The sequence below is a fragment of the Apodemus sylvaticus genome, chromosome 11, assembly GCF_947179515.1.
Source record: "Apodemus sylvaticus chromosome 11, mApoSyl1.1, whole genome shotgun sequence".
NCBI lineage: Eukaryota > Metazoa > Chordata > Mammalia > Rodentia > Muridae > Apodemus > Apodemus sylvaticus.
The window spans coordinates 36,070,232-36,094,226 of NC_067482.1; the positions used below are offsets into that span (position 1 = coordinate 36,070,232).

At 47.9% G+C, this 23,995-nt stretch overlaps 1 protein-coding gene across 1 annotated transcript in view; it reads left to right on the top strand.

Annotated features, from left to right (window-relative positions):
* Positions 1–23,995, top strand: part of Scfd2 (sec1 family domain containing 2) — a 339,890-nt gene that overhangs the window by 308,877 nt on the left and 7,018 nt on the right. The window contains exons 7-8 of the mRNA XM_052198716.1: positions 10,092–10,226; positions 22,507–22,626. Coding sequence (XP_052054676.1) covers positions 10,092–10,226; positions 22,507–22,626 — 255 coding nt within the window. The remainder of the gene's footprint in view (positions 1–10,091; positions 10,227–22,506; positions 22,627–23,995) is intronic.

The window sequence follows — 23,995 nt, forward strand, 5'->3', positions numbered from 1 at the left end:
TCATCCAAACTCACCCACAGAGATATCAAGGCCATAGAGTTTGACTCTTGATGGTAAAGCAGTGTTTCTCATCCTTTATTTTTTAAATCAGAGACCAGCACCACCACAGATTCTAGTCAATCAGATCACCAAATGTATGAGGTTATCATTCCAAAAACATCAACAATTCTGTGTGTTGTAGACTAGTTCCAAAGTCACGCTGAGGCTGGTGAAATATGACGACATTTAAACCAGAGACAGTCAAAAGGCAAGTGACTGCACCAGTTGGCAGAGAAAATAAACCACAAAATTAATGACGTCTTTTCCATTTTATGACCATCGCGGGGCACTGATTTGGCTGGCTTCACATAAACACACGTTAGCTATAAATCATGGGCGTGATAAGGACACTGATGAGCTACCCAGACCCTGTCCCCACTGCACTGCTGTCATCCCTCCCGACCTCAGGACTGCCCTACGGTCTTGACTTTTGAGAAATGAAGTTTTCCATGCTGCGTATGTGACATCAGCACACCCAGCAGACCTCCCCAGTGCTGACGACTGACAAATGGGGAGGAGTGGGCCATGGAGCGCAGGCTGAAGATGAAGTTATGAATAATGTAAACAGAGAAATGTGCTACAGCAGCAGAAAGAAAGGGGAGCGAAACAGAGGCAGGCTCGCTGTGCACAGCTGCCTTTGAATTTGTGTCTCAGGCTCTACCTAATGGGAGTTCCAGCTTGAGGGAGATGAAACATGGTGGAGCTCTAGGAAGCATTATTTGAATTCCCTAAAAGATATAGCAAAATTTGAAATAAAAAGTGCATAGAAGTTTATGTTTAAAATTTTTAGGGGGAAATGTAGTAACCAATTCGAGGGAGGTGGGAAAAGACGAAAGGACAAGAAAGTGTGCTGTCTTCCTACTGTGGGACACTTAGCAAGTCACTTCACATCTCCACCACCAGATCTGCCTCTGTTTGCCGGAAGCACACCCTGCACATGAACTGTGGGTCATTTTCTCTGGTTTTTGGTTTTCCAAGCAATTGTTAATTTAAAGAATTTTAAAGTTACAGCTGTGAGTCCAGTGGGGGCAAGGGATTCTGATGTCTCAGTGTCGCTTCTGCCACACACACCAGCCATAATGAACCACTTCACCACAAGGCACATGTTATCACGACACAGAATCTAGTTGAGATGTCTCAACACACCTTGGACAGGAATGACCCCTGGTCTTGCCCTGGGTTCCTGTTCCCATCTGCCCTGCACTGTTCCCTTGCTTCTCTGCCCTGGGTCTGGAGGTCCTGCAATGCCACGATCCTTTCTTGTGTCTTCTCCCCTGTTAAAGAAGTGCTCAGAGCTGCGGAAGAAGCAGAGGAGTAAATCTGGACTGGATATCCAGAAGTCCCAAGGAGCCAGGACTTACCTCGTCAGGACAGTATGGGAAATGGGGGCAAGGAGGCTATTGCTAAGGGACAGGGAGGCTCCTGGCTGGAAGAACATAGCATGTGACCAGAAGCAGCCTCTCCTGCTCACGGTATTCCTTGCACTTGCCCATTCTGGGTGGACAGACAGGCAGCTTGGTAGATGTTAGAACCTGGAATCATAGCCCAGCTATGTCTCTTGCTGTGTGTGGTCAGGCGAGTCACTTCACCTCTCTGTGGCCAATTCCTCCTTTTTAAGAAGGACACTCTCTCACAAAGGTGCCCTAAGAATTTGGAGAATTAATACCAGCCCAATTCTTGTGATAGCCTCAGACTTACTGTGCGGGGACTTGCAGGAACAGCATCGGGGAAAATAAAGAACCACCCAGAAAAGCGACCATTTTGAGATCGAAGCATTACTCTGAGCTGTAAGCTTGTCTTTCCCTCCTGTTACCAAATCACACTAAGGCCTTTTTCATGGGCTCCTAAAAGTAGCATGGGCCTCTGACACTGTCTATCTGGTGCCTAAAGAATACACTGGCTCTGTAGTCATAGACCTCTAACACCAGCCTGCTGAGGACAAGACCATGACCTTTTAGGAAATTCAGATCAAACCTTTGCTTGTGTGGTAGGAGGGGGTTTAGAGGCTGTCCCTGTAGACAACCAGGCCTTCCAGGTGCCTGGGCCCAGGTCTTCGTACCCTCCCACTTCTCACTGTATCTTTCCTAGGCCCCTCCACCCCACCCCCCATGACACCATGTTTGATGTGCCTCCTGCCTCAGCTGCAGCATCAGGAGAGCATCGGCAATGCCTCAGAGGCAAGGAGCTCACAGGCCTTTCCAGTCACGCGTCATCTGCCTCTAGAACGATGACAGTTGTTGTTACCTAAGTCTCTAAGACAGAGGCTCTGGAGCCACTGAAGCCCAGATGTGAGTCTTCTTCCATGCCGCTGGTGACTGAACAAGAGTCTCTAGAACCTCTGTGCCCAAGGAGGCTCAATTCATCTCGTGCCTGGGAAAACAAGGCTCTTGAAGAGTCTCTGGGGCACAGCTCCTTTGTCAGCGCTCCCTAGCTCTGGCCAACAACTCCGGATTCTAAGTCAACCTCTGTTCTCCCTCCTAATTGTATTAATAACAACCCAACCCCAGACCTGCTCAACTGCCTTTTGGGGAGGAAAAAAAGTAGCACAGGACAGAACTAAACTGAGGACCAGAAAGCTTGATATTGTCCCAAAGTCACTGCTACGTGGTGGTATTTCCAAGAAATTCTTTAGTAAGCCTGGGTTTCATTTATTCATATTGACATTGAAAAGATTATATTCAATGGTTTAAGGAACAGTTTGCTTCTGGGTAGAAGGAAAGATGGGTGGATGGATAGATTAAGAGGTAAATTGAAACACTTTTTAATCTTCAAACAATTCCCTTTAAGAAGATGAGAGGAGGCCAGGCGGTGGTGGTGCACGCCTGTAATCCCAGCACTCTGGAAGGCAGAGGCAAGCGGAGTTTGAGGCCAGCCTGGTCTACTGAGTGAGTTCCAGGACAGCCAAGGCTATACAGAAAAACCCTGTCTCGAAAAAAACAAATCCAAAAAAAAAAAAAAAAAAAAAAAAAGAAGATGAGAGGAGAAAAAAAAATCATAGTATCACAAAAAGCAACATAAACAAGACATAGAATTGCCACACGAAGCCACCAGCATTTCAAACAGATGTTTCCCTGTGCAATGTTGGATTGAAGCAAGTTGGGCACACGCTATGAACCAGGTTTCCTATGATGTTGGTGCATGGACCCTGTGTAGAAAGAAGCAGGACTGAGAGCCTCTGGGTCCCCAGCACCAGGCAACAGAGCAAAGTCCTTGATGGGATGGGGCTGGGTACCAGGACTGGTCTCCTTGGCAACAGACACCTAATTAATGTCAGAAATCACTGTGCACCTGGTCCCTCCCTCAGGCTTGCAGACACAACCATGCCTTATCTCTACACAGAACTTATAAGGGATACACACGGGTATTTTGTTTTTCATAACTTCTTTGAGCATGATATTTTTAAGCCTAATTTGTTCTTAAAAACATACTGCAGTGGACACAAAGTTCTATCTCTAATCAAGAAGCTATTTACAATTAATGGTTGCTAGGAGAGGGGAAATCCATTGGGGAAAACTGATTCCATTTTTATACTCATTTTTATTATATTAACATTTTTATTTCTATATATTTATATTTTGTTATAGATATTTATTTTTATTTTTTATTATTTTTATTTTTTGTTCCCCAATTGGTATAAAGGCAGATATACTCATATACCAAACATTATTCTGACATCAATGTACTTTTTTCCATCTGATACTTTTAAAAATGATGGTATCTTCAGAGGACCCTAGTCATAACATGGTGCTGTGCATTCTGGGCCTAGCATCAAGGTGGTGCCAGCCTGCACAGAACCAGAAGGCAATCAGAGCAGTGGCTACTTCCCTTCCATGGGAAACACGGTGCTGTGCTCACAGTGATCTGGGAGCTGTTTGACTTAGTGTTGAGATTTCCCTTGGCTTGGAAACCTATAGGGGCTATTTTCTCAGCCATAACTCCACAGCCCCAGCAGTCCTCAAAGGGACACTCCCAGTTATTATCCAAGAATTGTCAGACTTGGAGAAGCCCAAAGCTCTAGCTGTCTATCAGATATTTGTAGTTCTCCCAGTCTAGAGCAGCACACCATGCAGGGGTCATTTCTGCCATTAGTAGTCTTGCCTGTCTCCTAGTTTGACATTCTTTCTTTATCAGGTTGCCAGGGAAACAGAGCTGGAAAGCTAAGCAAAAGTCAAATTCCTATGCAGAGGGCACAAAGGGTTTAATAACCCTCTGCCCACACAGGCAAGTGAGGAAAGAGTGAAATTACTGCTTCATCCTAATCCTCGGTGTGTCCGTGACTGAGACAATGCTGTGTGCTCCTGAACCCTCGTTCCTTTGCCTCCTGAGAACAAGCAGAGCACATGGTCTAGATTCTCTCGCAGGAACCGGGAACTGTGACCAACCCTGGCCGGGAAATTATGGGAAGAAGCGACACGTTCTCACGCAGGGCAATAACATCTTTCTGCACATCCTGCCCCATCTCTCTTTGACCTGTCCTCAGACGAGGCTGTGTCCCCAGTGCAGGGCCACAACGCCCTGGGGATACTGAACTCACTGTGAGGTCTCTGAGTGAGGAGATTGCAGAAAAGACCCCACCCTCTTCCTGAATAGAGTTGGGACAGAAGCAATGCATAAATGACAGAAGTGGGGACCTGCTTGAGACTGGTGCAGTCTGCACAGATGCTCTGCTCTGTAACTGTGTGACCCTAAGAAAGATGTGCTGGCACTCCAGAGAAGCCCCATCTGTCACCTGCTGCTGCTCCTTGCCGGGGAAGTGCATGCTGCCTCCTAAAGTACAAAGTTCCAGGACAGCCAAAGCTGCTTACTCCAGGGACATGAACTCACCGGAATGGCTGTGTGGAAGGAAGCAAATTCTCATCAGCAAAGCCCATGCTGGGAGACTTGAAAGGCGCTTTCCAGGGAGGTGAAGTACAAGTACTGCTGTCCACCCAAAACAGTCCTCCCCAAAGTGTCTTCTTACACACACAAGCCTTAGTTCTTTTGTACTTTACATACGCAATTTGGGAATTTTCCTATCTGTTATTTATATAGCAATGCTTATGAAGTAATTTTTTAAATAATCAATGCTTCTATTATTTATTTACCATGTTTGGTTTTAAGTAAAAATGGAAAGAAGAAGAACGTTATAAGTGGCTTACACTGGAAAGATAATATGTTGGATCTCACAGCAAAAGTCTGGAAGTCAGCCCAAAGTGAGAGAAAGTCTGTTAGCAATAGCAGAGCCTCAAGGTAGAGCAAGTCCCTGCTGGTTCCTCCTGCCTTGCCAAGCCTCCCATCACCCCTGTAACAGAGTCACAGGCCAGTCTCACTGCTACACCCAGGAGGATTAAAAGACACATCTCTACCTCGGTACCAAGTCACATCTCTAAAATGCCTCACTGAATCCAAAGCATTGTCATGTGAAAGTAGAATGGTTGCAGCCGAAAAGCACATGAGATTCATGTTCCAAGAGTGTGTCAGACAGTAGAGACAGACACGTGACCCTTCTGGATTTGTGTGCTGTCTTGTACTTTCAATTATGGTTTATTTCCACATTCTAAATAATTGCCAACTCCTTGCTTTAAGTAAATGAAGTTTTTGTTTGTTTGTTTGTTTGTTTTTGTTTTTTACCTTCCCCCTGTAATACAGGGCAATCACAAAGTCTCAAGAATGAATATGGTGCCTTCAAACCTCTGCTGCAAAGGAGCCCAGCCCAGCTGGCAAGCACAGCTAGTGGTCAGCCTCATAGCACAGCAGGAAGGAGACCAAGGAGAGAAGGGGGGAAGGGAATGGAGAAACAGACCCACCCATGAATGGAGAGACAGACCCACCCATGAGCATCTATGCTTTCCCTAAACCCTCTATGCCTCCTACCAATACCCTAACCCATGCCAGGATCTCTAGAGAACCGAGAACAGTCCTGTCACCCCTAGCACACCAAGCTGTGGAGAGAAGAACACAGTGTAGTGCTTCCACTTGAGGTCAGAACCACCCCGACCCAGGTCGGAGCCCTCCACTGAACCACTGCTCTACCCTTCTGTGGTAGGCAGACCCTATGATGGCAACAACCTTACTGCACTTTCTATGAGTCATGGAGTATGGTTTCCCCTCTCTCTTTATGTGGCAGCCTGTGTGTATTTCTCAGTTGCTCTGGGTGAAGTTGCTCTATAGAGCCAGTTTTATATAAACCAAGCAAGCAAACCCATGTTAGCTCTTGAAAGGACGTGATGGCCTTCCTGTCTCGTATTCCCCCATGCTCTCTATCACCATTTCATTTGGTTGCAAGTAGCAGTGATCCGGAGACGGTGGCTTAGATATACAAGGTTATTTTTCCTGTGACTGGTCCTTGCTAACCTGTGCCGTGGTTGGGCCTCACCACAGCTTCTCCTGTCTCTGCTCTATGGCCTTAGGAATAAACTTGTCTTCCAAGCCAGTTGCTCCAGGCATCAAAAAAGAAGGATGATTCCCTTTTCAAAAGCATGTTTCTGAAAACCCCACCTCTTCCTTCTGCCTACATCTCATTGCCCAGTGCTGGAAAGATGGATGCCCACAGTGGTATCGCAGTCAGGAAGAGGATCAGTCGATAGCATGCTTGGCTGAAAACTGAGTCTACTGCAAAACAAAATAAGACAGTCAGCTTGGCTGGATTAATAAGCACTCTACTTTAATGAGGCAGCTCTAGAGAAGATTAGCTAAGTGGTCGAGAAGACCCTGCTTGTGGTGCAGTCCTGTGGGCCAGGGTCCCAGATGGAATAAATTGGGGGAGGGGAAGCCAGCCGAGGGCCCTCAGGTGCCATCCCCGTCTCTCACTGGCCCCATGTGCCTCTCTGCCCTGCACTGTGGACTAGATCACCAGAGTCAACCTTCCCTCCCAGAAGTTGCTTCTTGTCAGGTCTTTGGTCACAGCAAAAGAAAACACAACTAATCCCCTCGCTGAGGAAGAAGTCCCTGTCCTTTCTGATGACAGCACTGATGAGGTAGTTGAGTATTGGCCACCAGCCTCTCCTGAGGGAAGGGCTTTAAAGATTCAGCATTCAAGAGAGGAAGTATCCAGAAGGCCCTCATTGACTGGGCAAGCTCTCCAGACTGCTTACTTGTCTATATGCCTCACCACAACTTCTCCTGTCTCTGCTCCCAAAGGCCTTTTTTAATTTACGTAAAATGTTTATTGGGTCATTATACCAAATTTATTAATTTGAAAAATGTAGAAAGAAAAGAAAACAGATACCTGCTCTGTCCTGAGCCCAGGGTTAACAGTTCAGTGTGCGTCTCCACTGTCTTATTTCCATGCATGAATAATTTATTAACTTTCAAAGAGCAAAAAGGGATCTGTTTGTATTGATGGTTTGCTTTAGAAAAACAGAAGTTCAGTAGTTCCCCTGCCTCTCCCTAGCCTGGCGCCCGCCTTTCAGTCACCTCCGGAGATGGGTGTGCCTATCACAGCTCGCTTTTCCATACTCAGCAGCTACTGTCATGTTCTCCCTGCCACTTTTTATAATGGCCAGCCTGTCGCACACATTTCTCACCTCACACAGTTCACTCGTGCGCCAGGCTGCACCAGTTTTAGCTCTGTCACCACAGACCCTACCTGTCATGATCCTTGCATTCCTCCCTATAGATGTTCCTCACATACTGAAAAGCTCCCTCTCTGGGGCACTGGAGTGGCTGTGGTGGTTTGCATAGGAATGGCCCCCCATAGACTCCTAGATCTGAATTCTCGATCATTAAGGAGCAGTGTTACACTCCCTACTGATTAGGGGGGTTACATCCCCTACAGGGATTAGGAGGTGTGCCCTTGGAGGAAGTGTGTCTCTAGAGGTGGGTTTGAGGGTTTGGAGTACTCACTCCAGGACCTCTGTGTGTTTGTGTGTGTGTGTGTGTGTGTGTGTGTGTCTGTGCTGTGTGTGTGTGTGTGTGTGTGTGTGTGTATCTGTGTGTGTGTCTGTGTCTGTGTGTCTGTGTTTCTCTCTTCCTGTTGCTTGTAGATCCAGATATAGAACTCTCGGCTACCAAGTCAGCTTGCATGCTGCCATGCTGTCTCCCTTGATGATAATGGACTAAACCTCTGAAACTGTAAGCAAGTACCAACTAAATCCCTTTTCATAAGAGTTATCATGGTCACAGTGTCTCTGCCTTAATGGGACAGTGCCCCGAGACAGTGGTGTCTAATATTTCTCTACTTCAAATAATAAATGGCTCTTTCTGAATGGATTTCCATGCATGAACATAACCAAAAGTGAACTGCTAGGAGTGCAATGCTGTGTCAGATGCAGTTTGAGCTTTGGGAAGTCCTACTAAATTCCATTCTGTGTTGATTAAAACAGTTTCCTCTCCAACCAACCTGAGAGACTTTGCCTGCTACCCCGTAGCAAAGTCAAATGTATGTTTTCAGAAATTTTCAGTTTGTTTTTTCAGTCTGAGTCTTTAAAAACTCACCTTTGTTAGGTGACTCCCAAGGTGCCTGTCACTCCAAGGGATCATACGCACACCCCACCATGGCCTCTGAAGGCACACACACACATAAATAATATAAACCTTTAAAAGAAAGTATCTTGATGGAACCTTACTCTGATTTCCTCTAGTTCCAAGCAAGGGTGGCCGACAGCTTTGTCTCTCCCTTATCCTTGTTCCTACCTAGTGCTCGCCCAGCATGACCACCAATCATGAAATCTCCCCAGGTACAATGGTCTCACCAGTAAGTATCCAGAACCTGGGATCCTCCACTGAACAAACAGCCCTCCCAGATGTGTGGTGAGACATGAGGTTGATAGTCTATACACTGCTGCATTTATGAACTATTTTGAGGGACTTAGAATATGGAAAGGTGACTTAGGGGTCCTCTAAGGAAAGCAAAAACAAGCTAGAGATGAGGTCAGCACACTGACATATCTGTAACCATGGCTACAGCACCTTGTGCTTACCATGTAAAGAGCTACACTGAGCTCAGGATGAGCTGCCTCTCCACAGTGCCCTGCTAGAACCTGGCTTCCCTGGAGTGATATGGACTAGACTGTGGGGAGGGGAGACGCCACGTGTGCCTTTGCACTGAACACCCCACATGCACCACCAGATGAGTTTGGGGCAGCAGAGACAACAATGAGTCAGGGAGGAAGGTGGCCCAGTGTGTGGGAAAAGAAGACTCAGGAAGGGCCTTCTAGCAAGAACTCAGGAAAGAGGTCAGTAAGACAGCCGCCTCCAGACAGACCTAAATATGGGCCCGACGGGTATTTAGGTCACAGAAAAGTGCTCAGCACCTTCCATCAAAGCATTGGTGTCCTAATCTAACGTCACCCTTATTCCACAGATGCCTGCCGTGCTCTGGGACCCGGTTCCCACCTCGACCTGGGTCGGATTCCTTCTGTCATCTTAGCTTCCTTTTCTGACATAGTCATACATAGAGCTGAGCTCTGTGGGGGAAGGAAGGGTGAGCTTGGATGCTGACAGTCATTGCAAATAAACACATTCCTAGTGGATGAAATGAGGCTTAGAATGTTTAGAGACCATCTTCTTGTTTACATCAAATGACAAGACTTTGTTTTCTACCATCCTTCCTACATAAAATTGCCACTTTAAATCTAGATTGAGCATTTGGTCCTGCTGTGACCATAGCTCTGGTGGGGGACACTTGGTGGTAGAAGAAATTAGAGAGGCAGGGTTGTACTAGAACATTGAGTGAGTACAAGCTGGAATCCATGTGGCGTTAAACAATGTCTAAAAGATACAAAGTATCCTTTTAAAGAATTGAAAAAAAGGATACTTTAAAAAAAGGATAGAGAAGTAGGGAGTTGGGGGCAGATGTGAAGGAAGTTAAGGGGAAGGAGTTAGGGTAAATATGATCAAAATACATTGTATGACATTCTCAAAAATTAATAAAAATATTTTAAAGTCTCAAGATTGTTTATTTTTGTTATTTTTCCATATTCTAATCTTTGCCATAATCTCGCACATACGAAATCATAGCCATTGCTCAGTGTCAAACTAAACTGGCTTTACTTCCTTGGATGTCAATAAAACTGTCTCCAGATACAGCCAGCAAGTGCATTTCCTCACAGCACCGTGTTCTGTCTCTCCAGGCATCCTATAAGCCACTGCTGAAGCAGGTTGTGGAGGAAATATTTAATCCCGAGCGGCCAGATCCTATTGACATTGAGCCTGTGTCCTCGGGCCTCACCGATCTCCTTAAAACTGGATTCAGCATGTTCATGAAGGTAAGGGCCCGGGCGAGGGTCGTGCTGAGTGTTGGTGAAGTTAAGGTCCCAGAAAGCAAATCCTGTTGCTGAGCGAGGGAATGCTGGCACATCCTCAGCCCTGCTGGGAGGCAGTGGTATACACTCAGGATGATCTTTTCTGACCGTTTGGTGGTGTATAGCCTGCGCTCACAGCCTCCTACAGCCTCTTTGGACCTGAGTTTTGTGACCTTTCCCACAACACATATACCCTAAGTGGGGTCATGAGGCATCCTCAAGGGGCACCACTGGAAACCGTTATACTCAAGACCTGCTTGTTACCCACATGAGCATATATACTACTTACCGTTCACTAGAACGTACTCTGTAGGATAAGGAGCAGCTCTGCGTACTCCTAGTATCATCCTGAGACTCGTTTAGAGATGCTTTTTGTTATGGTCCCACAGACTCCTTGGATTTCTCTGGCTTGTGTCTGGGGTGGGTCAGGATGACTGAGCAACCCTTGAAGCAGGGATGAAAGCAGGAGAAAGTACACAAATGGGATCTATTTTTAAGCCACTGTAAGTTTCTAAATTTAAAAGGATCTAAATAAGATTGCAGACTGACCTCCCAGGCTATGCCCGTATTTCAGCGGTAATAACTCTCGGAAATAACAGAATGTTTTGCCAACTTCAAAGAGTCTTTGAAATAGTGAGTAAATCTGCATAAAAGATCCAGCCTTTCAGAGTTCAGTAAAAGCATATTCCAGGAAAACCGGCCATTCCAAAAGCCAGAGAGGACAGACGCCAGACATCAGACTGGAAACGGAGCAGTAAATTGGCTGCAGTGGCCCTTGACCCTTTGTTCTGATGTTCCCCGATCCCAACGGCTTCTAATGCAATCCCTGGCTGCTCCTTCTCTTTCTTCTTTTTCTTTTTTTCTTAATAAAGCAATGCAACTCAACTTCCTAATGTGTCCAGGGCTCCTGTGCTGAGTCTAAGGCCAGAGTTGTTGGCTCATTCTCTGCCCCTCTGTCCTGAGTAGCTCTTCCTTGTGGCCATTTACAAAGGAGAGAAGGAAGGAAGGAAGGAAGGAAGGAAGGAAGGAAGAGAGGGAGGGAGGGAGGGAGGGAGGGAGGGAGGGAGGGAGGGAGGGAGGGAGGAAGGAAGGAAGGAAGGAAAAGGAGAGGAGAGGAGGGAGAGGAGAGAAGATTAAGAACAGCACAACTTGTGGGCTGGACAGGTTTCCAGCCTCTGCACTTTAGTGCTCCCTCAGCAAGCTTGGACACCCCGTGCTAACCATGGACTGTATTAGGGTGTTAGTTGTCACTTGACCCCCAGGTACATTTTCTATTACTGTCCCACTAATCAAGAGCTGGCATACTTGAAAGTTACCCCTGGGGCTAGAGAGATGATGGCTCAGCGGTTAAGAGCACTGACTACTCTTCCAAAGGTCCTGAGTTCAAATCCCAGCAACCATCTGTAATGAGACCCTCTTCTAGTGTGTCTGAAGACAGTTACAGTGTATTTACATATAACAATAAATAAATCTTATGAAAAAAAAGAAAAAAGAAAGAAAGAAAATAAGTTACTCCTGTAAGTGTTAATATTTCCCCTCTCTTCCTGTGTTCAGTCACACCTCCTCTGTGGCTTTGCCTGGGAGCTTGGACCCCTGCTGGGTGAGCATGGAAAATGGGGCACTGTTGAAACTCCTGTTCATCGTCAGCCGACTGACCTCAGAGCAAAGGCTCCTGGGAGTAGTTAGGAAGAGAATTGTGTTCTCCCAGATGCCATAACATCTTAAAAAAAAAAAACAAAACAAAAAACAAAAAAAAAACAAACAAACAAAAAAACCTTTTGTGAAGGCAAAACTAGGCAGAAGGACTTCCATTCTGCCCCAGTGCCTGTTGAGAGGGAAGGAGGCGGGTGCAGACAAACTTCCAGTCCCCGGGGAGGAGTCAGCCAGCACACTTCATCCGCTCTCAGGCCGTCCTCACGACAACCTCAGCAGATAGGTCCCATCTTTACCCCCATTTCACCCAGTGAGGAAACTGAGGCTCCACGTGGCTAAGCAGTGAAGGTGAATTTCCAGATGACCGGGATTCCATCTCATTCTTTCCAGAGAGCACACCGTGGATGGCAACTCCGACGTGTGCCCTGTACTGACCCCCATTCCAGATCACTGGCCTGACCACAGCCCTCCCCGGCCCACGGCTGCCAGGTGTGCTCTTGGAAGTTAAGTGATCTGTCTTGCTGGTGCTGGGATTCTCCGGGATAACCCAGCTGCCTTCCCTTTCCTGAATCGAGGCAGCTCCTGAAGAAGGTCTCTGGATTGCTCACAGAGCCACTGCTGTGAGTGAGATCACACAGGGCTGGGGGCTGAGGGGGGACCTACCATTCCTCAGACTGAGTCTCATGGGAAGAGTAAGTCCATGTATTGGCAGATGTGTTACCCCACACATTAAGTCTTCGCTCTGAACCCTCCAGGGGCACTTACTGCTCCTGTGCCTGGCTACTCACTGCCCCGTCCGTCCTGTGCTCTGGACTCTGTTCCCTACTTTCTCACTCCACTTGTTAGCTGAGCCAGGAAGGAATGAAGAGGCAGGACTTGATGAAATGAAGGGCTCCCTTGGGAATCCTTCCCTAGCTGACTCCTGTAGTATAAGCGGATCCACTCTCAAATGGTAACTAGAGTCGGAAGGGAGATGCACGTCTGCCCCACCCCCACCGTGAGTCCTCTCTGCACTCAGAGATGTCCTGTTGACTCGGGGTGGCCCAGAGGCCATCTGCCAACGATGTAGAAGATGAGAGTAGTTGGAGCCTTGACAAGAACTACACAGAGCCAGGGCCACAGTCACAGCACACGAAGCATGGTGAGAGGCACATAGCAGAAAGAATGCAGAAAAGGGAGGTCCTGGCCCTCCGTGTCTCCCTCAGGGTCTGTGTCTCTTGTCCACACTCCGTGGCTGTGTTTAGACATTGTTTTTGTGAGTATGTGTTTTAGTTGTCTTCCTCCAGGCTGATGTCTTTCAGCGTTGTGTTTTTCTAAATATGCAACATAATCCATTGTGTATTGTCAAGACAGTTTAAATGCTGCAGTAAGCACTGCATAGCGACAGACCAGGCTAGAACTCAGTACATCTTGTTAGGTAAAACAGCATGGCCCGCCTCTCATGTCTGCACACGCTTGAGTTGAACACTCCTCTCACCACAGATCCACAGTGGGCGCTGTGGCTAGAGCCTGCGGTGCTGTTTTATCTCCAGACCCTCAGCACCTGGCTCTGCACACAGCAGGTGCTGCGGGAAGTGATCAGAGAACTCAGGCTACAAAGCTCATTCGGCACAGCTTGAAACCATCGGTTTCTCTCTACAACTACACTAGTCCCACTGAGTGTAGGGAACCCCTTCAACTCCCATTGAAGACCTGAAACCACAGGCACACACCCTGTGGATGCCGATGATTTTACCACAGACACGCAAATGCGATGCCTTTTTTGGTAAGCGAATGTCATGTGTTTGGGTCATACTGTGTGTGCTTTGCAAGAGTGGCACTGACCTAGCGCTGTTCCCTTTCCCTTCCTCACACTTCAGTGTTTGAAGACTTGTTCTTAACACACATCTGAGCAGCCTCCACAGACAATTATATATTTCCTCATCAAGTCAAGGACTTTCATCTTCCCACTTAAGGGAAGCACTTTGCAACTTTTCTTTGGCTTATCAGATTTGCCAGCACCCTGCTTTCGGGACATAATTTGCACTTTGGGGGCATAATCAAGTAAATTAAGGGGTGCTTGAGCACTATGCTTTGATGCTGCCAACGTCGGTTGATAACCCAGGTAGCCTCTGTGATGAAAGAGAAGGTCCACATGCATTGTGGGTACTCTCCGTTTCCAGGCAGGGGAGAACAGGGCAAGATTTCATCATGCCCCTCAGAACCATTTGCAGCTTCAAACTTAAATTGTTTTCTAGAAGCTTGTTTTCATACTGTGAATAACTGAAACTGCGAAGCACAAGATCTCAGATAAGGCAGAACTGCCGCCTGGCCTTTAAGCCCAAGTAAAATAGGTATAATATCCATCCTATATAATTATAATCTATTCTAAATGCCTTGACCTTGGCACTACATAGGTAACCAATTAATAGGGTTTACCCTTTACAAGTTGTCATTTTAAACAACCCAAGGTTTTTTAGAGCAAAGCCTACTAGCAAGAACCTATCTTTGAGAAATGAGAGGAAAGAAGGAGTCGAGTGTGGTGGTATATGCTTGTAATCCTAGCATTGAGGGATAAAGGTAAAGAGATTGTGAGTTCAAGGCCAACCTGGGCTACATAATGAGCTTCAGGCCAGCCTAGGTTGCACTGTAAGACCCTGTCTCAAAAAAAAATTAAAATAGTAAAATCAAGTAGAAGAAAAAAAAGAAGAAAGGATAGAAGTCTGTCTTTAAAAGGAAGACAAAGAAAAGACTAGACACACTGCCTGCACAAGTCACAGCCCTGAAAATTCCTCCAAGCTCACACTTGCCCGAAGACAACCAGTTGGGTGACCTGGCCTGTCTCTAGAGCCATGTTCTTGGACTGTGGTGTTCTTTTCCAGTCCCTGTGTCTCTCCACTCACTGTCAGCCCAATTCATTGATCTCCACAGTCTTAGTGACAGAACTTATCTCTTTTTGAGCAAGCCATAAAGAGCCAGCAAGATATATACATGCTGTGGCCACGCTGTACACAGGCTGAACCCAGCCTATGGTCCTGACTGTCCAAAAGCACTTCTGCACCGTCGCCACACTCTGGGAGAGCAAGGACACTGTGAGGATTGCGTGGCTCAAGGTTGTGGCAGGCAAGACCTAGCCCCCTGCAGACACTAGGACATGGCTCCTCAGCCCAGTTTTGCTTGTGTTCATACATTTCTGTTGGCCAAGAGAGTTTAAAAAGTGGCATGTATCTGTCTGATACTCTCAGAGTCTGACAGACTCTCCATGGGAAGGGAGGGTCTGGCAGCAGGGTCTTGACTCTCTGGGGTCATGTCATCGTGGCATAGTGTGGACATAATTCTATGGATCTATGTTCTTCATGGGGCTCTGCTCTACAAACCAGAGGCCACAGCAGTATTTCGTCTCCACTGGTTCTGGTTGTCCAGAGTCAAGTAAGCAGTCATCGTGAACCACTGGCTCGTAAGCATGCTAACCATTCACTCTCAGAAGGTTGACTCTGACCAGAGCTCCACATGGCAGAATCTGCCGCCCTGGCCCCTCCACACAGCCACTGAGCTGAAGCTGAGCTCGAACTCACAGGGCCTGTGGTCCTGGTCCTCAGCCCCTCTGCATGGGGTCAGTGCTCTAAGAGGGGCAGCCAGGGGACAGGCATTGGGTGCCATGGCCTGAAAGTCAGTAACATAGCCTGTGTGGCACTCCACACGTCAAGGAAGTCCCCTCCACAGAAATAAAGCACACGTCCTTCCTCCTGAAAAGGGACCAAGAGCGTGAAAAGCAGGAAGTATCACCATGGCCACTTTTGAAAAATGCATTCTATACCCAAGTAAATCCACATCATCTGGCTTTTCAGGGCCCAAAGGGCATCACTAATTCAACCTAGCTTTCCATTCCTCTTAGAAGACATTGAATCATTCACACTTGTGACCTGAGTTCAAAATCAGTGGTACCAGGAAGGCTGTCATGGAATAAATAAATGCCACTTGCTACTTGTCCATTTGTTAAAACAATCTATTAAAAAATGACTTCCTGGATGAGAGTCTGAGGAGAGCAAACATGCCCTGCTATCTCAGGAAGACTTTCAAGGCAGCCTAATCACCTCAGCCAGAGGACTTATGACTAGCCACTAAGGCTGCCCTCCTCCTGGGACAGACAGCCCAGTGAGGGAGGTCCCCTGAGCTAGGAAGAACAGTGCAGACTTATGCTAGATAGAACAACCCAGCCCCTTACTGGACTCCACATACATAACAGCACCTTGAGGTCCTCTGACAAAAACTTGATAACGACCTAATGACTCAAACAAAACAGACTTTCCCCTCTCACTGGAATGGAAATTTAATTTAAAACTAGCACATCTAATAGGCAGCACTTTGGAAGTGCATTTCTGAAATCTATGGCTAGGATTTGAGTCTCCTGAGACTAATATACTTTATATCTATTCCATGTGTTTGACCCTCAGCTTGTTTTGACTAAAGAACATGATCTGTCAAGATGTTTTCCCTGCTGGAACTGGCGCAAAGAGGGTGGGTTTGTCTAATGAGATGGCACGAGGCCTTTCTCCCTCCTTCTCTGTGTGCTTTAAAAGTTTATGTCGCAGTAGTTGTTCCATATCTTATGTGGCCATGCTTAATTGGAAAAAGATTCATGACAAAGATTCAGGCCCTAGTGCCTGTCTCTGGGCACTGTGTCTGAGTTGATGTGACAGCCTTGTGGCCTGGAAACTGGAAAAAGCCCACATGAAGAAATGGCACTCACCCAGGCCTTAGAAGCAGTCAAAGCTGTGTGGTAGGATTCCAGCAAGTCACAGCAATTTAATCCAAGAAAGGCTTGTTTATTCTGAGGACAAGAGGATGTCCAGGGACCCCAAAGCCAGTGGTGCAGAAGGATAAGGACCTAAAACTGGAAAGCCATCTGGGAAGCGAGCAGTCGGCGAGAGCCACGGTGCTCTGCAGAGGAGGTGGTCACGGAACACTAGGGAGCGCATGGGTGAATGTCCAGCTATAGCTTCTGATAGCCAACAAGTGTTCACAGAGCCTTGGAATGACAGGTCAGGCTCGGCATCTCATTCCATGACAGATTGGGCAGCAGAGTCATTCCGTAATGACTGTGAGCTGAGGGCAGATGATTGCATTGTAGATATGGCCATCATGCACAGGATGCTCCACTGGGGTAGGCGGGGAGTGCTGGGCCGTGTGAGGGATGACGTCAGACCCGGCAGCTGTGAGAGCTGAGCATACCTTGGAGGTCATCTAGACCCACTCCTTATTACTCATATAAGAAAAGCCAGGTTTGGAGAGAGACACTGTTGGATGGAGTCCACCGGGCTTGATGGCATTTACGATTAGAAGAAACATGTCAGCCTTGAGCTTCTCGGTTAGCTGAGTACAAGTCCTGTGGCTACTCTCGGCAGCCATTTATAGCCATGGTTTAAATTCTTCTCAATTATGATACATACTGTGAGGTAGGGTTGGATCTATATCTAACATTAGCTAAGCCTATTCCAAGAGTTCTAATGAAGTGGACTTTGGTATAATCACTTAGCACAAGCAAAAACCTGGACTGTGGCAGTCTCCATACTTTGTCTGACAGGGAGCAATGACCGTTGTTGGTAAGGGAGAGCTAAGTGTAATAGACACCTTCCTGCGGGGGCATAGCTTGCCTCATGTGACTCTGGGTGTGAGGAGGAGTGTTACATGGAGGAGAGCCGTGAAGGGAGGAGTGGGTGGAGGAGCACAAAGGCAATGTGTGGGCCCCGGGATGACGGGTGCCGGGGCAGTAGCCGGGATGACGGGTGCCCGGGCAGTAGCCGGGATGACGGATGCCGGGGCAGTAGGAGCCAGCACAGAGGGCTGAGGTGACCTGCATGGAGGGCTTGTGCTCATTCCAGTGTCGAATGCTAAAAGTTGTCAGTGGAGAGAAAGAGAAAACCATGGTGGATCCACAGAAGCTGAAGCGAGATCAACCAGGGCATGTTGAAAATGTAAAAAATTTACCAACTTTTATCAAAAACAAAGTGTTCCCTGTGCTGGTTAATGTACAAAGAATTCCCCACGTCTGTTCATGTCTGTCAAATTGTCACAAACTGGAGACTCCTGAGAAGAAGGAACCTAAATTGAAATATTGTCCCCATCAGATTGGCAATGTTTTATGTAGGGGGCCCCAGGGCAGGGCAGGAGGCACCTGCCACCCTTAGGGAGATGGTCCTGGTTGTATGAGAAAGCCACGGAAAACAGACCTGTATACAGCGTTCCGCTATGGTCTACAGAGTTCCGCTATGGTCTACAGAGTTCTGCTGCGGTATACAGAGTTCCGCTGCGGTATACAGAGTTCCGCTATGATATACAGCGTTCCGCTATGGTATACAGAGTTCCAATGCGGTATACAGAGTTCCAATGCGGTATACAGAGTTCCGCTATGGTATACAGCGTTCCGCTATGGTTTCTGACTCTGCTCCTGTTTGTGTCCCTGCCCTGTCTTCCCTTAAAGGTAAGCTGTAATCAGGACTTAAGCTGTCTTAGGGTTTTACTGCTGTGAACAGACATCATGACCAAGACAAGTCTTATAAAGGACAAGATTTAATTGGGGCTAGACTACAGGTTCAGAGGTTCAGTCCATTATCATCAAGGTGGGAACATGGCAGCATCCAGGCAGGCATGGTGCAGGAAGAACTGAGAGTTCTACATCTTCATCTGAAGGCTGCTAGCAGAATACTGACTTCCAGGCAGCTAGGATGAGGGTCTTATAGTCTTATACCCCACATCCACCGTGACACACCTACTCCAACAGGGCCACACCTTCTAATAGTGCCACTCCTTGGGCCAAGCATATACAAACCATCACAGAAGCCAAATAAACCCTTTCCTCCCCAATTTGGTTTTATGCAGTGTTTTATCACAGCAACAGGCCACAAACCAGAACAGTACCATTGGGTGTTGTTTGGGAATATATATCAAATTCCTCTGAGTTCCGTAAGACTTGCCCTGGCATCACTGAGTGATGGGAAACCAGGGTGAGCCCGGGACTAGATAAGGCAAGAAAGAGAAGAGATCTGAAAGTGGGTGGGGACATGGGGACCAGGAAGTGGCTGACTTTCAGAAGATGGGTATTGGTTGCATATGGTACCTTTGCAGTGCCTCCCACAGTAGTTGCTCAGTAAATATTTGCTGAATGGATGACTGGGTAGAGAAGTGTCTGGGGGCAGTGGTCATGACATTGGTGAGTCCTGACAGACATTTTCAGAGTCAGCATGGGTCTCTCCCTGCAGGGCCTGGTGTCTTCTTAAGACCCGAGCCTCTTACTGCCTCTATAAAGCACTGGTCGCTAATGCAGGATGGGGAACCTGGCTGTACCTATCTGAGGATATGTGAGCAGCAGACAGAGGGAAACTGAGTCAATGGGGCATATTTCAGAAAGCACTCTGCAGCAGCATTCCCAGAATTCCTGAAAAGTCCCAACCACTGGAAGCAGCAGGATCCTCACCTTGACATCCTGGAGTCAATCCAGACATCAGATGCTCCCGGAGCCCATGCCTGCAGAGGCCCCAGAGCCTGCACTGCCGTCCTGGGTATAGTGCAGGAGGAAGCCATATTCCCTGAGCAGAGCTGACATCCTTAATCCCAGCCCCTCCAGGGCTCATCAAGTGACAGAGAGCAGAGACTCTGCCTGCTTTCTTACACCCTGCGTGTGCAGTGACATGCTGTGTCAAGCTTTCATCTTCAGATTGTCACCCGCAGACTTGGCACACAGACAGAGTGAGGTCATGTACGGCTGCTTGTGAGGAATTTGGGATTGGGATGAGAATGGCTCCGTTTCTCAGCAGCCTGCTGGCCTGACATGCTCTGAAGAGAAAGTCGGGTATCAACACACAAATCTAAACCGAAACCAAACAGCACACACCACCATGCTTTAATTGGACCCATTATTTGTGCCTAGGCTAGCATCCTCCCAGCCCTGCTGCCCCCTCTCCTGAGCCCCCAGTCCTGCGCCCAGGCCCTGCCCCACTCCTTACACACTCACACACTCCTTAGCCCCAGGGAAGTGCTCTTTGTTATTGCTGCCTTTCATTTTCTTGCCCCTTTTCATCTTCTCCTGTGTCCTTCCAAGGCTCTCAGCGTGTGCTTCAGCTTCCAAACCCTCTCATGGAAAGCATATGTCTGCAGGAACATACTGGGCCATGCTAACGTTTCGGAGCCAGTTGTATTTCTGTCCCAGGATTAAGTGAGAAGCAGCAGTTGTTTGTGAGGCTGGGAGGTTTCCCAGGGTCTGGTTACTCAGACAGAAAACCATGTATAAGCCAGAGAGAGTGGTTCTGAGATGTCTCTAAGAAGAGGCCATTACAGAAAACTACAGCCCATCAAAATGCAGAGAACAAGGGACCAAGCAGTGCCCTGCCCCAAACAATACAAATCTATAACTCCTGCTCCTCCTCCTCCCCCTCCCCCTCCTCCCCCTAAGGTTCAGGGATCACTAGGAAAGGGGTTTGGAAGATGGTAAGAGCCAAAGGAACAAGAAGTCAGGAATGTCAGAGACGCTACACCCATGAAGTCTCCTCAGCATGCTTGCCTAAACAGGATGGCAGCAATAGACATGCTAACATGGAAGGGGGGAATCTCTCGGGGAACTAACCCTAGGCAAAGAGCTATAGGCAGCTCAGGACCCCTGAGAGAGAGAGAGGGAGAGGGACAGAGACAGAGACAGAGAGAGACAGAGACAGACAGAGAGAAAGTCTTCCCAGTTTATTATCCAATACCAGGTGGCCAGCCCTGAAATCATACACATACAAGTAATGTTATATGGATGGAGAAGGTTACATCTATATATTTAGGGGTAGATATAAATATAGATATAGAGATAAAGAGAGAACAGGAGGAATACATGCGTGGGATGGATTAGAAAAAGGATAGGGAAGGAGGAAAATTGTACTTTAAAAATAAAGCCACGTGGTAGTGATATATGCCTTTAATCCCAACATTTAGGGGGGCAAAGGCAGGTAGATCTCAGAGTTTGAGGCCAGCCTGGTATACACTGAGTTCCATGACAGCCAGGGCTTCACAGGAAACCCTGCCTTAAAAAATTAAAAAAAGAAAAAAAATTAATTTGTTAAAGTCTCTAAGATAACAAAGGAATCAGGAATCTTCTGTCAGCTTGCACATCCTATACATTTGCTCTCTGTATTGTATCTGATTCGTTGTTGTTGTTATTGTTGTTGTTATGTATGTGTGCTTGTTCTGCGTGGGGGTGCAACATTTGCCACAGCACGTGTGTGGAGGTCCACTTCTACCTTTGCATGGATTCCAGAGGTCAAGTGCAGGTCGTCAGGACTGGGTGGCAGGCACTAAGCCTTCTCACCTGCCCTGCTTAGCTCTCTTATCTACACATCATTGCGAGCTCGCTGTGTGCGATACTAGGTTCAGCACCAAAAATGTCAAGATGTTCAGGAGTCAGAGAAGGTGGAACTGTGATCTGGTTGGCCAAGGCCAAGCTGGAAGAACTTGATAGACACTACCATGGGACAGGAGGAGGCAGTGGCCTGGGACAGGGATGCTTTTAAGAAAGCATAAGAGGAAGCAGCAAGGGCAAGGTGAGTACACCACCCAAGGGAAGAGGAAAGGCAGCGTGACGCAGACAACACTTGGGAACTGGAAATCATGGCGCCTGGCCTAGGGCATTGCTGTGGCCCACCAAGGCCCACAGGCCACACAGCTTCCTCTGGACCTGGAAAAATCCCAGATATTTAGGTGGCCTCACCCCACCCATGACTTCAGTGGCCCTTCAGGCAGTCTTCCTGACATTGCCTTCCTGGTGTGCGCTGGGCTGGGTCCGGCCTGGGGCTCAGGTTTCTCCACAGCTGCCCACTGCGTATGTGCAGAGCTTGACTCACACTGTGTGTCCTGCTCACTCCTCAGGAAGACAGCTGTCTGACACAGACGGCCTTCAGGGGCCCGCTGTTGTTCTCCTCAGGTCTTCATCGCTGGGTCAGTTTCTCATTTTAGTATATAATAATACTTTGTCTCATGGGTAAAATAAAAAACAAGGAAGAAGGGATCTGTCGAGTAGTTAATGTGGTATTCACACAGAACAGATCCCTGGCCATGGCCAGTTAGGTGAAGTGCTCGGTTCTAAATCACGCCAGGCTGTAACCTCTGTGAGGGTGACCTGTATACCTGTGTATTTGTGTAAACCTCCGTCCCACCACTGGAACCAACTGGGTTAGTTCCGCAGATAGTGATAGAACACCGATTCTGCACTTAAGGAGGCCAAACACAGCAGACAGTAGGAATCTGAGGAGGCGTGCCTGCTCCTGTGGAGGAGAGGATGCAAGACAGAAACACGAACGGCTGTAACGGCAGCTGTGGGACAGAGAAGGACAAAGATGAGACGCCAGGTGTTCCTGCGCCCTCTCTTACTGAAGGGCGCGGCACCCTTAGCTTTCCTTTGGCTAAAGCCTTCACGTTAGGATGCACCGAGGGGCCATGCTGTGCCATCCTAGCCAGCAGAGGCCCAGGGCATCAGCACATCCGCCTGCTGACACGTCAGTGTGGCTCCAAGGCTCTGTGCCCCACAGCAGGAGGAAAGCAGTGGTCATGGCTGCCATCTGACCTGATGTTCTGTTTGCAGGTGAGCCGGCCCCATCCCAGCGACCATCCCCTCTTGATCTTCTTTGTGGTGGGCGGCGTCACAGTCGCTGAAGCCAAGATGGTCAGAGACCTTGTAGCATCTCTGAAGCCAGGAACCCAGGTACTGAGTCGTGGGTGGGATGAGCGGTGGGAGGGGTGATGAGGCGTCGTGGCCCCTCCTCCGGCTGGTGCTCTTCTCCGTCCATTCCTTCTCCCCGCATCCTGTCACCCTCTCATGTTCTCCTTCTGGACACTCCCTCAGAGTCATCCTCTGGCCAGACCGACCACGCCCACTTTCCTGGAGAGTATTTTTTTTTCCTTATGGTTAAGGACCTACCGCTTCGGCAAACTTCATCGTAACTGGGTAAATTCCCACAGCAAGCAATAACCGTGTTATTTGCATGGTAAATGGTGCCATCCAGGAAGGAAAGCAAGCATGGGTCCAGCCTCAGGGCAAGGCTGTACCCTCAAAACCTCCAACCCTCCAATCCCCAGCATCCGTGTCCTTCAGCTAGTTCTCCCTGCTAAAAACTCTACAACCTCTCGAAACCTCCAGTTGAAGTCAAGTATTGAATTGCATGAGCCTGTGGAGACATTATACTTCCAAACTGTAGCACCTCTTCCACCTGTGGTAGTCAGGGGGACAAAAGCGGTGTCAGAGGTTCAGAAACCTCACTCAAAACACTGGCACACAGCTGCACAGAAAACCGCCGGGTGGAAAGGCAGCTAGCATTCTAGCCCAGTCCTGCCTGCCTGGGTGCTGGTGTGGCTTCCTCCTGGTTCCACCACACATACTCTGTGTATCTACACAGCCAGCCTTCTCTCTGTCACATCCTGCCAGTTGCTCTGGATGCTTCCCGAGTCTCTCCTGGCATCCAAATCCATGTTATTCAGTAAAGCCCTTGCCTGCTCACTGGCTGCTCCTTCCATGTTTGCTAGCACAGTCCCTGCCACCACACTCGAGCTCCTTGAGCACAAGGGCTGGGCCCAGGCCTGAGCGTGTGGGAGGCGCTCAGTAAGCCTGGCGTTTGGAGGACATCCTGATTCCAAGGGGATGTGGTCAAAACTGTCTGTGATGCTGAGGGCCCGAGCCTCACCCCCGATCTCTCTTTCTATCAAGACACCCAACTAGGAAGGTAAGCTGTCTATTTAGGGAGCAAGTTCAGATCTGGGAAAGGGCAGCCATTTCCTATGACCCTCTCTGTTACAATTGTCACCGATTACGGTCAGAGCTGATAATTCTAATAATTCTAGCCTTATTTTGTACTCCTTCTGCCAGCAGAATTAAGACATTGTTTAATGAAACTTTTTTTTTTCAAGTAAGTAAGTACCTTTTTCACTATCTCTAACATGGAAACCACATTCCTAATTCTTTAGAACACCTGTACACTGAAACAGCCAGACAGCCATTGTAATCTCTTCTCTAAAAGGATAGAGGGCAGAAGCTTTCAAAGTCCGGTTACAGTATGGTGGCAGAGTCCAGAATCGGC